The sequence below is a fragment of the Pteronotus mesoamericanus genome, unplaced genomic scaffold (assembly GCF_021234165.1).
Source record: "Pteronotus mesoamericanus isolate MK-2021 breed Mesoamerican mustached bat unplaced genomic scaffold, CSHL_Meso_final contig_752, whole genome shotgun sequence".
Lineage (NCBI taxonomy): Eukaryota > Metazoa > Chordata > Mammalia > Chiroptera > Mormoopidae > Pteronotus > Pteronotus mesoamericanus.
Genome location: NW_026555251.1, coordinates 867,752 through 882,065, shown reverse-complemented (window position 1 = coordinate 882,065; position 14,314 = coordinate 867,752). Strand labels below are relative to the sequence as shown.

The window sequence follows — 14,314 nt, the reverse complement described above, 5'->3', positions numbered from 1 at the left end:
TACAGCTCCCACCTGGACAGGTAGCCTTGGGCGCTGAAGTAGGACGAGGTCTCCGTGGCATCTGCGGCCGTGTCATAGTCAGTGCTGGTCACTGGGGACAAAGCGCGAAGCTGGGGCCAGGCTGTGCCCTTCTGCCCGGGCGCGGCCCCACCCCTGGGGCCGCCTGGTTCTCACTGCAGGGCTGTCCCTGGGAGCCACCTATCCTCCTGAGTCAGGGTTATGGGGACACAGCTGCCCTGCGGCCCCTCCCTGCTCCAGGCTGTTACCAGCCCCAGTTCCTGGCCTGTAACTAACCACAAGCCCCAACAGACTGTAAGCACGGGGTGACTCTGGGCTTCATAAATGGCAGGCAGGGACAGTGACCCTCTCTCCCCATTCTCCTCCACTGGAGGATGGCGACTGGTGTACCTGGGCCTCGGCTCGCGGCTTCCACTCGTCGCCACAATGGCGCACCATAGACTGGATGTTTGTGTGCCCCCCGATTCACGCGTTGAAACCTAGCCCCCAAGGTGATAGTATTTCGAGGTGGGATCTTGGGGCGGTGGCTAGGTCATGGGGGCAGGGCCGTTAGAAATGGTGTTAGTGCCTGGGAAAGGGCCCTAACCGCCCCCCCCCCCCGCCGGGCCCCCATGTGAGGGCGCAGCCCAGCCAGGAGGTGCCGCCTGCTACCAGGAAGAACCCAGCTGGGCTGGCACCCTGACCGCGGACTTCCAAGCCTCTCAAACCGAGGGTGCTCTGACAGCCGTTCCGAGTCACCCGGGCAGCGGCACGTTGTCCGAGCAGCATGAACTAAGGCAGCTCCGGCGGAGAGAACTGGCGAGCGAGCGTCACGGGGCGGCAGCGGCCGTGCTGCTCGGACTCAGAGTGAGGATGTGCCTCAGCTCCGGCCGCTCCTGGGCCGCCCCTGAAACCCGCAGGGCTTCGTTCATGCTCAGAGCCAGCCCATCACCTGCACCTGAGTTCCTGAGAATGCGATTTCTGAAGCCCCTACGGGTGGGAGCTGGTTGCCAGGGGAACCAACCCTGTGATTAGAGGGTGGGACGCTTCAGTCCCTGGAGGGAGAACAGAGGGGCTGGAGGTTGAGTCAGTGGTGCCTGTGTAATGGCGCCTCTGTGAAAACCCAAAGGGCCGCAGCGTGGAGAGCTTCCGGGTCGGTGCACGCTGGAGGCGCGGGGGCAGGGGGGGCTCAGGGAGCAGGGAAGCCCCTGGCCCCCACCCCACACCTGGCCCTGCGCACCTCTTCCGTCTGACTGTTCCTGGGCTAATCCTTTAGGATAAGCTGGCGATCTAGTGAGTAAATATTTGAGTTCCGTGAGCCACTCTGGCAAATTACTGGAACCCGAGAAGGTGGCTGATCCATCAGAAGCACAGGGGACCACCTGGACTTCCCATCCGCATCTGAAAGGGGGCGCTCTGGTGGGACTGAGCCCTTCACCTGTGAGACCTGATGCCATCTCTGGGCAGGTAATGTCAGGACAGAGCTAAACGGCAGGGCGCCCAGCTGGCACGGGAGAGCTGCCTGCTGCTGGGAAGGCCCCCCACTTGGGTCATGCACAGAATCATCAGAACAGTTCTCAAGTCACTTCGCATCAAGTACGTACGGACACTGGTCCCTTACAGAGAGCAAACACAGGTGAGCCCTGGGAGCGCCCCAGCTTCCTGCCTTCAGTTTCCAGGCCCTGGAGAGGAAACTGAGGCAGAGCCAGGCAGACCTCGAGCTGAGGAGACAGAAGGCAGCCAGAGTCCCCTGGACAGAAAACCAGAGCCGAGGCCGCTGCACAGAGCCCTTCCCTCAAGAAGTCATCAGCACGTGCCCCGGGGAGGGGAGAGTCCCTGGAGAGGCTGGGGGACCGTGCGGGAGGGGCACAGGGCCGTGGCCGCACTGGACGTGGCTTCGGACCTCTCCCCCCGGGGGAGGGGGAAGGGTGCCCCGGAGGGAGCGCTGCCTGGGCTCCCCCCGACGGGTCATAGGTCCAGGCCGCAAGGGGCCAACTGTTCCCAGAGCCCAGCTCAAGGGGACCCGCAGGCGCACCACGTCGTCTCCCAGCAGCGCCAGGCACGGTCGCCAGACACGCGGGGGCCGGAGAACAGGGTCCCCCACGTGGGGAAGGGCCTATCAGAACTGACGGATGTTGCGACTGGCAGGGGAGGACGTCACGCGTGGGCACCACCCGTGTTCCGTGTGCTCGAAAAGCTAAGTGGGGACACAGAACATGGAGAGAAGACTCGAGTAGAAGCTCTGGAAACCCAAAAAGCAGTAGATGAGACTAACAGCAGGTTAGACACGAAGAAGAAAAGAACAATACAGTAGAAAAATCCCAACAAAGTGCACAATGAAAAAACAGTTTTAAAAACTTAAGAGTATCAAAGAGCAGCACTATGGCTTCATGTGGCTTGATATACATGTAACTGAAGTCACCAAATAAGGGGAAAAGGAAAAACATTTGAAGAAAAAATGGCAAAAAAAAAATCCAAACTTACTGAAAACTATAAACCCTAAATTCCAAGAAGCTTAATGAACATAAAGAAAAGTGCATCAAAGGATATCAAAATCAATTATTCAAATCTAGGGATACAAAGAAAATCTTTGAAAGTATCCAGGGACCATTTTTGCAGAAATTGACAACTTGATTCTAAACTTCATAAAGAAAAATGCAAGAGATCCAGGCTGTTCAAAACAATCTTGAAAAAGAACAAAGGTGGAAGACTAACACTTCCGTATTTCAAAACTTACTACAAAGCTCCAGTGTGGCAACGTTGTAACAGCAGACATCTACACCAGTAGGCAGAAATGCAAGTCAGAAATAAACCCACAGTGTAATGGAAACTAGTCTGAAACAAGAGTAACAAGAATTCCAAGATAATTTTATGGCGAAAAATAGTCCTTTCAACATGCTGCTGGGACAACTTGATTTCCAGATTGGAAAAAAAAAAAAAATGAAATTGGCCCTTACTTCACACGATATGCAAAATGAACACAAAACAGACCACAGACCTAAATGTAAGAACTGAAAGTATAAAACTCTTAGAAGAAAGCATAGGTGTAAATCTTTATGTCCTTGGATTAGGCAATGGGTTCTTAGACATGACAACTGAAGAAAAAGTAGCTGAAGTGGACTTCATCAGAATTAAGAAGTCATGCATCAAAGGACACCATACAGAAAATGAAGAGATAGCCCACATCATGGGAGAAATCACTCAAAAATCATACATCTGATAAAAATCTAGTACCCAGAATATAAAAGGAACTCTTACAAGTCAAAATTAAAAAAAAAACAAAACACAATTTAAGAATAGGCGAAGGATTTAAATAGCATTTTCCCAAAGAAGATATACCAATAACCAATAAGCAGATGAGAAAAACACCTGAAGTCATTATCACCAGAAAATGCAATAAAAATCACAGCAAGATACCACTTCAGACCCCTGGGAGCGGCTGTTACTAAGAAAACGAACGGAAGGGCTGGCACATCGCGGCCAGGAGCGCTGCCTGGAGCTGCTGTGGGCACACAGTTTGAAAAGCTAAAGGTACAGTCACCGTGTTACCCAGGAATTCCACTCGTAGCTACACACCCAAGAACACTGAAAACATGTCCACCAAACACTCGTACATGGCTGTCCACAGAAGCATGATTCCCAACGGCCAGCAGCACCACGGGGCAAGCGCCAACAGTGGCCGGCTGGGACGTCCATGCGCGGCGGCATGTTTCTCAGCTTTACATAAGAGCGAATGAAGTGCTGACCTACGTGACCGCATGGATAGACCTTAGAAACATGCTCAGTGACAGGAGCCAGACACAAAAGGCCACGTACTGTGGGATCCCATTTACGCGAGAAGTCCAGAATGAGCAAACCCACAGAGGCAGAAAGCGGGCCTGCCGTTTCCAGCGGCGGGGGCAGCGGCGGGGGCAGCAGCGGGGTCGTGACGGCCGACGGGCGCGGGGTTTCATCTGGGCTGACGAAAACGTTCTGGAAATGCTCGGGAGTGATGGTTGCACAACCTTGTGAATATACTAAAAACCAACGAGCTATACGTTTCTCTAGAGTAACTGCAATTTGTTTAGTCTGGGGTTGGGGAGAATCCTGCGGAAGCCACACAAGCCCAGTGCTTTTTGTGTGCACAGGAGCCCCTTGGCATTCCTAGGGTAACGGGCCTGTGGAGAGTTCCCATCTCGCCTGGGTGCCCGTGGGCGCCGAGGCCTCTGAGCCAGCGCCGGCTTCCTCGGCGTCTGCCCAGGGCGGCCGCACGGCCCCACGCCGGCGGGGGGGCGGGGACCTCCAGTGGGGCGGGCGATGCTCCGTGGCTGCCTGCTGTCTGGGATTCTTTATACATTTTTAAATGTTGAATTTTATGGTGTGCAACATCTAAGAAATTTAAGGCCCCATAGAAAAGACGAGTTATGTATAGAGAAATGAAGAATAATGCCATATTCCTCAGGGAAGCAATGCAAGTTAGCAGGCAGCGGAGTTACGTCCTTAAAGTGTGGGCAGAAAAAGCTGTCCCAGCAAAAATACCTTTCAAAACAAAACCAAAATAAAGACATTTTTTCAAACATACAAAAGCTGAAAGAATTCTAGCATACACAGCCTATTGAACATGCTAGAAGATGCTCTTCAGGCAGAAGAGAGTGGCATTGGGTGGAAGCCCAGACCCACACAGCAGAAGGGAGAGCTTGGGAAGAGGGCTGTCACGCATGGGGACACGTGTACACTCCTCTTATTTAAGAGAACGGACTTGTTACTGTTGTGTTCTTAACAGTTGTTTTCCTCTTTGTTTTCAGAGAACGATGGATTCACACACCATCCTGAGAAATGGCAGAGAGACCCCCGTGCACCTTCACCCAGTTTCTGGCAAAGTTAACTTTTCTCTGAACTATAAATGGTGCCATTGATCCGTCCACCAACCTCGTTCACATTTTACAAGGTTCACATGAACTCCATCGAGGCTTCGTGTGTTTGTGCAAAACATGCAGCTTTATGGCACCTGTCGCACGTGTCACTAACATGTTCCTTTACCTCGCTGAGTGGCACACCACAGGACACGGTCACCGCTCACCCCGGAAGGGCAGTGCACTACTAGTGTCTGGCTATTAGCAATAAAACCACTGTGAGCATTTGGGTGAAGCTTGTGTTATGAATTTGAGTTTTCATTTCTTGAATAAAAGCCCAACAAAATGACTGTTGGGCCATATGGTAAGTACGTGACTAGTCTTGTAGAAACAGCCACACGGCATTGCAGAGTGGCGCCCGGTCCTCCCTCCCCGCCAGCGTCCCTGGGGCCCGCCTCTGCCTCTCAGGCGGAGGGCGGCAGCACCGTTTCTAGGTTGGCCTTGCCGCCGCGTGGGCCTCCCGCGGGCCCCGCTTTGCATTTTCCTGTTGGACGCAGTCCACACGCTTACTTGCCATCTCTGTCCTTTCCCATGAAATGTCTGCCCATGCTCCTGTTCTAATTAGATTGTTATACATTTTTTACTCTTTACTCTTGAACATTCTTTATATAGTCTAGATAAAGTCCTTTACAAGATATGTGGTTTGCAGATATTTTCTCCCAGCCTGTAGCATTTCATTCTCCACACAAGCCTTTCTCACAGTAGAAGTTTTTTAACTCTGATGACTTCCATTTTACAAATTTTTTCTTTTATGGGTCAAGTATATAAAGGCCTTGCCTAGGTGTAGGTACTGAAGATTTTCTCCTATTGTTTTTCTAGAGCTTTATATTTTACCTTTAGGTATGTAATCCATTTGAGTAAATTTTCATATAAGGTCTAGGTTCTGGGTTTGTTTGGGTTTTTTTGCTTATAAATGTCCAAATTACTCCAGCACCATCTGTGGAAACTCTATCCTTCCTCCACTTAATTGCTTTGCACTTTTGTCAAAAATCAATCAGACGTTTGTGCAGGGATCGTCACGTGGCTTTTGCAGTTGACGACCCTCCGTCCCGAAGCTGGGGCGGGCCTGCCAGGAGTCACCGTTCTAGTGACTTGTCGGTTAAGAATTCCAAGGGATCTAGGAGCTCTAGGCCAGGAACCGGAGACAGGGCCTCACACGTATTCCTAATTGGCCACAGTGCCATCGATCACCTGCCACACCCCTGGACTCCTCCAAACCTTCCCGGGTTTCTTAACTCCCTGAGGCTTCTCAAGGAGTTAAGGCCCCCAGGCCCACCCCAGGGCTCCCAGAGAGCTCTGCATCAGCCACAGGACCCTGAGGCCCCGAATCCGGACCACCATCCCATGCCACACTGCCCTCCCAGACAGAAACGCCCAAGCCGCCCACCCGGGGCCGGCCGGCAGACAGCCGCACTCACGGTCCACTCGGAGCTCCGCCTTGGTGGAGGACACGCCCACGCTGTTCTCGGCCAGGCAGCGGTAGACGCCCATGTCTGCCGGCACCACGGCCGTGATGATGAGCTGGTGGCCGCCCTGCTGGTCGTCGCTGATCATGTAGTGGTCGTCCTCCTCGAGCACCCTCCCGTCCTTGAACCAGCGCACGCTGGGCCCCGGCTGGCCTGTCACCACACAGTCGAAGCTCACAGGGTACCCGTCCAGCACCTCCTGATTCTGCAACTCAGTCAGGAACACTGGGGCTGGGAGGGACAGGCAGGGCATGCACGTGAGTCCCAGCCCCGGCCCCCGATCACCCCGCGGCGGCAGGTCCACACGTGTGGCCCGGAGGCCCCCATTCCAGCGAGAGTACGCAGGCAGCCGGCAGCCACACACCTCCGCCCTCCTCCCCGTTCTCTGGGAGAGTTCGCCCTTCATCAGCCCGGCTCCCGAGCCACCCTGTGGCCAGAGGGACGGCAGCAGGCAGGGAGCGGGGACGAAGGGACATGGAGGGAGGATGGCGGCAGTGCGCCCGGGCGTCCAGGCCTTGAGGCCTCATGCTCAGAACTGGAGGGAGAAAATTTCAAGACACGACACTGCGGGTTAACAGACACCCCTTGTGTCATTTCTAGGAACGTGTAAGTAAACAGTGGGATGTCTTTTTAATTAACTGTAACTGCTGGAGCAGGAAATGGGGTGCAGACCAGACCCCATGGAACCCCACCTTTTTATGGGTTGCATCTCAAACCCTCGTGGAGGAAAGATACAAACGTTTAGCCTCCCTTCAGCCAGTTCCTGGATGAGAACGTCGAGGCTCTGAGACGCTAACTGGGAGCAGGCAGAACTGGGGTGCAGACGGAGTGCTCTGCACCCTGAAGTCAGGCTCTGCCAAGCTCAGGGGGTGGTATCTGCCAAAAGCCAGAAGCTGCAGCCCAGCCAACTCCTCGGCCCTTCCGCGGACCCTGGTCACCCACCAGCCCTGCCCCCCACCCCTGCCCTGCACCCGGCCGCTCGCAGACTCACCGGACTCTGTGGTGCGCAGGCCGGGCACGGGCCCCGAAGGCGCTGCGGGGGCGCGGGCCACCTTGGCAATGCGCAGCTCCACCCCCCGGCGCCCCTGCTCCGACAGGCTGACATCCACCCCAATGCCCAGCGTGCGGAACATTTCCTGGAAGTGGGTGGCCGCCCGGCTCGCCTCAGCCAGTGTCTCGAAGCGGATGCAGACCGAGTGCTCCTCCTCACGGTACGTCTGCCAGTCCCCAGGTTCCTCAGGCTCTGCCGAGCCCTCGTCTGCACTCAGGAAGATCTCCTCATCCGAAACCTCGGTCGAGCCCTTGGTGCGGAAGAGACGGTGCAGCCGCCGGGCTGCCTGGCGGAAGGCGTCGTCCAGCTCGCTGCCAGAGGAGCTCTCAGCCTCACTCTCCGTCCCGCTGATGGCCACACGGGCACTGTGGACTGCACAGCCAAACTTGCTGCTCACCTGGCAGGTGTAGCAGCCGGCATCGGCGTGGCCCACTCCAGTGACCAGCAGAGAGCAGGTACCATCCCCGAGCTGGTCGATGTGGTGGTGTCGGCCGTCGGTCAGCTCCACGCCGTCCTTCAGCCAGCGAGCCTGCACGTCTGCCTTGCTGGACACCACACACTCCAGACGCAAGACGTCCCCCACCTGAGCTTCGGTGTCCCCAAATGTGCTGCTGAACACGGGCCCCTCCTGCTGCCTCATCTCCTTCCGCACCTTGTAGCCCTTGAAGGCAGCCTGGATCTTCACGGCTGCCTTGTCCAGGGACGGGTCGCCGAGGTCCTCACCGCGCAGCACCCCCGACGGCGGGCGCACTGTGGCCGGCTGCTTCTGCGGCTTTCCAGAGGGGGCTGCTGGGGCCCTGACCTGCGTGCACAGGTCAGGCGAGGGAACCGAGGCCTGGGTCAGGGAGAGGCGGGCGGGGCGCCGGCGGCAGGCTGGAGGCGGCGCCCCGTCCACACCCCAGCTCCAGCAGGCCACGCTGCCTCCACCTGCTGGCCACTGCCCTGAGGCGGATCCCTGACGGCCCCTGTGGTCACGCACACCAAGCCCACCCTCGCTGACATCCCTTCGCACAGCCGCCGGACAGACTCACGGGGCTGTGGGGACCGCTGTGGAGAGGCCAGCCCCAGCTCCCCAGGAAGGGGTTGTAACGCTGGGTGAACAGGGCGAGCGGGAGACGGGGGATGGGGGACGGACGGTGAATGGATGGACGGGCGGCTGGGTAGATCAGCACATGGACAGATAAGCAGACGTATGGGTAGGTGCCGCGATGGCTGGACGGACAGATGGACACGTGGGTAAGCGGGTGGCCGATGGACGGGCAAGCGGGTGGTGATGGACGGTGGAGGATGAACGGGCGGTGGCAGATGGGCGGGCAGGGAGGGAACGGATGGGCGGGTGGGCGGCGGAGTGTGTGGCCGCCGACGAGGAGGAGCACGGACGGATGCGCTGGTGGCGGGGGGCGCGCAGAGGGGTGAACGGGGGCGGAAGGGTGGGCAAGCGGTGGGTGGCGGACAGGTGGAAGGAGGCTGGCTGGCTGGGTGGTGGGTGGTGGGCAGAGCCTGGGGGCCAAGACCTCAGACGCCCGGGCCTCCCTTGCCGGCCAGGCTGGGGGCTCACCTTGCCGGCCGGTGGAGAGGGGTCAGGCTTCCCGGTCGTCTTGAGGTGGGTGACCAGGGAAGGGGTGCCCGCCCGGGACTCGTCGTCAGAGCTGGTGTGCGACAGGTCAGCCTCGCCTGTGCGCGCCAGCTCGTCGGCTGTGGAGTAACCCTCGGAGAGCTCAGGGGCCGCGTCCTCCGCCTCCTGCCGCTGGCGCGGAAGGCGCCCGTCCTCCTCTGGCAGCTCGCTGATGGAGTCCAGTGTGGGCTCGCGGCTCATGCGGCGCTTCCGGGCCAGGGCCTCCCACAGCAGGTGCAGGTCGCCCTCCTGGGCCGCCTCGGGGGGTAGGCTGGGCTGTGCGGGGGCCTCACCCCCGGGTCCTGGGGTCAGCGCCACTGTGGACGGCAGGAGACTGGTCAGCCAGGCAGGAGCAGAGCCACGGCCCAGGCTGTCCTGGGCCGCCAGCCGCGGTTCCCCCAGGAGGCCCCTGCTGCCTGCCTGGCCGCAGAGAGCTTGGCAGCTTTCACAAGGTGTCAGAGGTTCCAAACAGCTGTCTCTGGGCCTCAGCTTCCCCAGGCCAGGCCAGGCCTCTGTCCTCGGGGGGGGGGGGGGGGGTGCCCGGGGGCCATAGAGAGGTTTGCAGGGCGGGGGACTCAGAGCACAGGGACCTGAGGCCTGAAAGGACCAGCAGTGGATACCAAGGGCTGTGTGGCCAGGGCCCCCTCAGAGAGGGGGAGCAGCCTAAGACCCCAGAGATATGGGTTGTGACATGTGGCTGAGCCACGCAAGGTCTGGGCCTCTCCCCAGCAAGCCCCAGGCCATTTTGCTGCGAGGCGGGCCTCCCCCGGGGACTCCTACTGTGGAGGTCACCCACAGCCCAGGGCCGCCCTCCCACCGCCACACGCTGGGCCTTGAAGACACACCTTGGAAGGCGACGGTGACGGCAGAGGTCGGGTCTCTGGTGGGGCCGCAGCGGTACTCGCCCTGGTCCTCCGACGAGAAGCCGCGGATCACCAGCGTCTGCCTCTGACCGTGGGCAAGAACTTGGAAGCGTCCGCCCGGCTGGATGTGCTCCGTCCCCTTCAGCCAAACCACCTCACCAGCCTCTGCCACCTCGCACTCCAGACGCACGTCCTCGCCTGCGGCCACCTGCCGACACTCCTGCCGACACTCGGGAGCGGAGGGCGCAAGCGCAGGCTCCAGGGGCTCTGCTGGGGACAAGCATGTCAGCCAGGGCTGGCCCCGCCCCGCCCCGCCCCGCCCCCGGCCTGGGGAGGGCTGAGTGCTTCGGGCTGGGCCCAGAGGGCCGCGGCAGCTCACCTAGCCTCACCATCTGGGGCAGGTGCACGGGCTCTCCAGCCCCCGCAGGGCCCACAGCCGCCACGCGGAAGCGATAGGTCTCCCCCGGGGCCAGGCCGCCCACGACGCACTCAGGCCCAGGCACCAGCTCGTGGCACAGCCGCCACTCGCCGGTGGCGGATGCCTTCATCTCCACCCGGTAGCCGCAGAGGCCTCCGCCGCCGTCGCTGGTGGGCGCTGCCCAGGACAGTGTCACTGAGTGGTCACTGCGCCCCACAACCTCGGCGTCCTCCGGCGGGTCGGGGAGGCCTGTGTGGTGGGGGTGGCAGTCAAGGGGGTGCCCAATGTCCACGCAGCGGGGGCACCACCACGTGCACCCTGGGGTCTAATCCTGGGCGCAGCGAGGGTGCGCGCAGACCGTGCCGGCAGCCTGGGAGCCGCAGCATAGGGGCGCCTGTCTCAGGGAGCAAGGGCCCCGTGTTTGGTCACAAAGGCTGTGTGTGCAGCCCACCCTCGGGAGGGGGCACGGAGAGCCCCCAGTAGCTTCTGGGGCTGGAACCTCTGGCCCCACCCAGCCACCCAGGCAAGGGTCTGGCACCAGAGCTCCGGCAGGCCAGTGGGCCACCCACCAAGAACAGCGAGCCGCGCGGAGGCCACAGCGTCCCGGGCGGCAAAGGTGATGTCGCCGGCGTGGCGCGGCCGGGCATGGCGCAGCAGCAGCGTGTGGTGGCTGCCGTCCGCGGTGACCGTCCAGTCGGGGTCATCCGGTGGCACTGCTGCCCCGTTGGTGTACCAGGTCGCCTCGCCCACCGGCACCGCCTCGCTGAGCGTGCAGCTGAAGCGGGCCTGGCTTCCCGCCCGCACGGCCGCATCCCGCGGGGGCTCCAGGACCTCCAGGCGCCAGCCTGCGTGGTAGGGGCCAGGGTGCGAGCTCGGCACCAGGAACTGTCTCCGGGGGCTCGGAGACCCCCACGCCACCCTTCTTACCGCCCCCACCCTCCCTCTACCCCAGGCTGGGATTCCGAGCCTGCTGCTGTTGCTGGCGGGGCCTCTGAGACCGAGACCCTCAGGCCCACAGCCTGGTGGCTGCAGCCCTTCCTGCTCTGCCCACTCGCAGGGTCAAGGGAAAGGGTCTGAGAGACCCCCGCTTCCTGCAGACCAGGTTCCCCTTGCACCCCCGGCCGCCGGTGGCAGGGCTCGCAGAGACCCAGGGCCACGCCTCATCCCCTTGGACCCTGCCCGATTCCCAGGGGCTCGGGACACAGCGTTTGGTGGGAGGGGCCCGGGGGTCCAGCGGGAGGGGTCGCAGAGACCCCGCCGCACCGCACCTCTGACGGTGAGGAACGCCGACGTCACCACGTCGCCCACCAGGAAGGTCACGCGGCAGCTGTCCTGAGGCCGCAGGTTTCTGAGCAGGAGCAGGTGCCGCAGGCCGCCCTCGAAGTAGACCACCTCTGTGTTCTCGGAGCTGCGCACCGGCTCGTCATCCAGCAGCCAGGAGTGGGCGGCCACCTCGGGCTGGGACAGCTGGCACTCGAACAGGGCCTCCCCTCCCTCGAGCGCCTCCACGTTCTCCAGGCCTCGCACCACAGTGTTCTTGGCTGGGGGATGGAGAGCTGGCTTAGAGTCCAGGAGCCTCCACTGCACAGAGTCCCCCACCGTCGAGGCGGGACCCCCGCCAAGCCGTCCACGCGAGCAGCGGGGCTCCAGGGCGGAGAGGGCGGTGTGCCCACGGAGCCGTCCTGCGCGTCCACCCCCGGCCCTGACCCCGGGCTCATGGCCTGGAAGGCGGTCCCCCGCCTGCCAGGTGAGCGGTCTCACCGGTGCTCCCCACGCTCACTGGAGCCACGGCTGGGCTCCCAACGGGCCTGGGGCTTCCACCCCTTGCCCTGGCTGCAGGGGGGGCCCTGGATCTGGCCCTGTGTCCCCCCGCGAACTCTCTCAGACCTCTGGGCTGCTCCCTCGCTTGCTGGGGCCAGAGACGCCTCTGCCCACATCCCCCCACCCCGGGTTCTCTCCTACAAAGTCTGTGAGTGTAATACATGGCCACACATTTTTCGTGGAAGCCAGGACCTCAGTGCCTGGCTGTGCTGGCTTGCCACCTCCTAACGCCATTCCCAGGACAGGTGTCAAGCCAAAAGGAGTGACACGAGGGGACACTGGCAAGGGAAGGACAGAGGGACGCACGGCGGACAGCAGGGAGTCAGGCTGGCGGGGCGCCGGGTGCAAGGGGCCAGGTGGCGAGGTCAGGCAGCACAAGAGCGTCCGGTGGCCCAGGGCTGGCCTGGGTGCCAGGGAGGGTCTGGCCTAGATGCACAAGACAGCAAGGGGCCCATGCAGCCGCTGAGGCGGGGGCCCGGGCCCAAAGACCCGGTGCTGTCTGGTCACGTGGCCCGGACGGAACCAGCTCACGGCCCCGGCGGTCCGGCCCGCTCGTTGGCAGCCCAGGCCCACACCTGCAGGCAGGGCGTCTGCTGCGAACAGCAGCCCAGGGAGTGAAGGCAGAGGGTGTCTTGGAGCAGAGGCCTCGCGGGCCACCGGCACCCCTCTACTGGGCCACCCCCCACCCCGAGCTGCTCGCCCACAGCCCAGGCGTGCCATGGCCAGCCCCTGCCTCCCCGCGGGGGATCCGACAGCAGCTCAGGAGTCGCCGCGGTCTGCCTGCTGACCGTGGGGCCGGGGCGGGGCGGCCCAGAGACCACGGCGGGAGCCCACCCTCCGCTCCTGTCTAGGTGCCACGGCTGCTTGTTGGATGAAATCCCAGATTTCAGCGCAGCGGCAAGCCCCCGAGCACCTGGGGCCCCGCTCCCTTCTCGTGCCTGCTGCTCCGCTGGGACCTGCCTGTGGCGGAAGGCCCTGCCCCGTGTCCCGGAGCCCTGCCCCCACGCTCCGGCCCCTACCCAGCGGTGCCTCCCCAGGGGTCCTGTCACTCTTGCAGCAGGGACATTGGGGCTGCCATGCAGGGAGGGTTTTCTGTGCGTTCCCTGAGGTGCTCCTAAGCACCGTAAAAGGGTTTACAAAACTCGGTTGTTGAGCCAGGGACTGAATGGGGTGGGGGTGCCCCCCGGTGATCAGTCGTGGACACTGGTCTCGCCTGCTCGCACAAGCGCACACCCGCCTGCCAGCGCAGACCGCCCCCGACAGCCGTCCCCACCCTCCAGCGCACGCACCACCGGCCCGGTTCAGACTTTCCCAAAGAGGAAGTGGCCCCCGCCTTCCCCACAGTGGGCGACCCACTGTCTTTCCCCTGCTCCTGGTCCCCCAGCTGCAGATCCTTTCAGGGACATGGGGCTTGGTGCACCCTCTGGGCGACCAGACGAGGGAGGGGCAGAGCCGGGACCTGAGCACATGACGCGAGGGGACACAGCCCACCCAGAGCCCTGCCGAGTGCCCTGAGGCCCAGGCCTGCTCGCCCGCCCAGACACTGCTTCCCTGTCCGCTTCTCCCTCCCCAGGATTCTGGGCGCAAGTTCTTGAGGCTCAGTCCCTGCCCAGGATCTGTCCAGCCACCCTGTCTAGTCAAGCTGCTCGGGGAGGGGTGCAGGTCTGGGCGGGGGTGGGCTCAGGGCCCAGTCGGCCGCAGCAGGACCCCCACGCAGACCCCGTCTCTCCAGGGCAGGCGTGGTCGCGCCACGCTGCCCGGCTCCGCCTGAGGCCCCCCTCCTGCCCTGGCCCGCACCGGCCGGGGCTGCCTGCGGGGCTCACCTTGCACTTGCAGCAGAGCCACCACACGGGTGCCCGCGGCCTCACAAGAATAGATGCCACTGTCGCAGGGCAAGGCCGGCCTGAAGGACAGCCTGGCCACGGTCCAGTCCTGCTCTAGGACAACGCGGTGCCCGTCAGCGCACACCTCCTGCTCGTCCTTCTTCCACGTGGCCGGCACGGGCCGCGAGTACTGGCAAAGCAGCTCGGCCGCGCCGCCCTCCTCCACCTGCAGGTCCTGCATGGCACTGACCACCTCCACCGCGGGGTCTGTCGGCCAACACGCCGGGCACGTGTCAGCCTGCGCAGCGTGGCCCGCGCCCACCCGTCCTCTGCAGTCAATGCAGCGGCTCATCAGCAAGCAAGCGAGA

The 14,314-nt window shown here is 61.8% G+C and overlaps 1 protein-coding gene across 1 annotated transcript in view; it reads right to left on the bottom strand.

Moving 5' to 3' along the window:
* The window catches only part of OBSCN (obscurin, cytoskeletal calmodulin and titin-interacting RhoGEF), a 164,869-nt gene that overhangs the window by 35,943 nt on the left and 114,612 nt on the right, over nt 1–14,314 (bottom strand). The window contains 8 exon segments of the mRNA XM_054584055.1: nt 13–91; nt 6,308–6,586; nt 7,347–8,208; nt 8,965–9,338; nt 9,867–10,154; nt 10,264–10,551; nt 10,872–11,147; nt 11,571–11,843. Coding sequence (XP_054440030.1) covers nt 13–91; nt 6,308–6,586; nt 7,347–8,208; nt 8,965–9,338; nt 9,867–10,154; nt 10,264–10,551; nt 10,872–11,147; nt 11,571–11,843 — 2,719 coding nt within the window.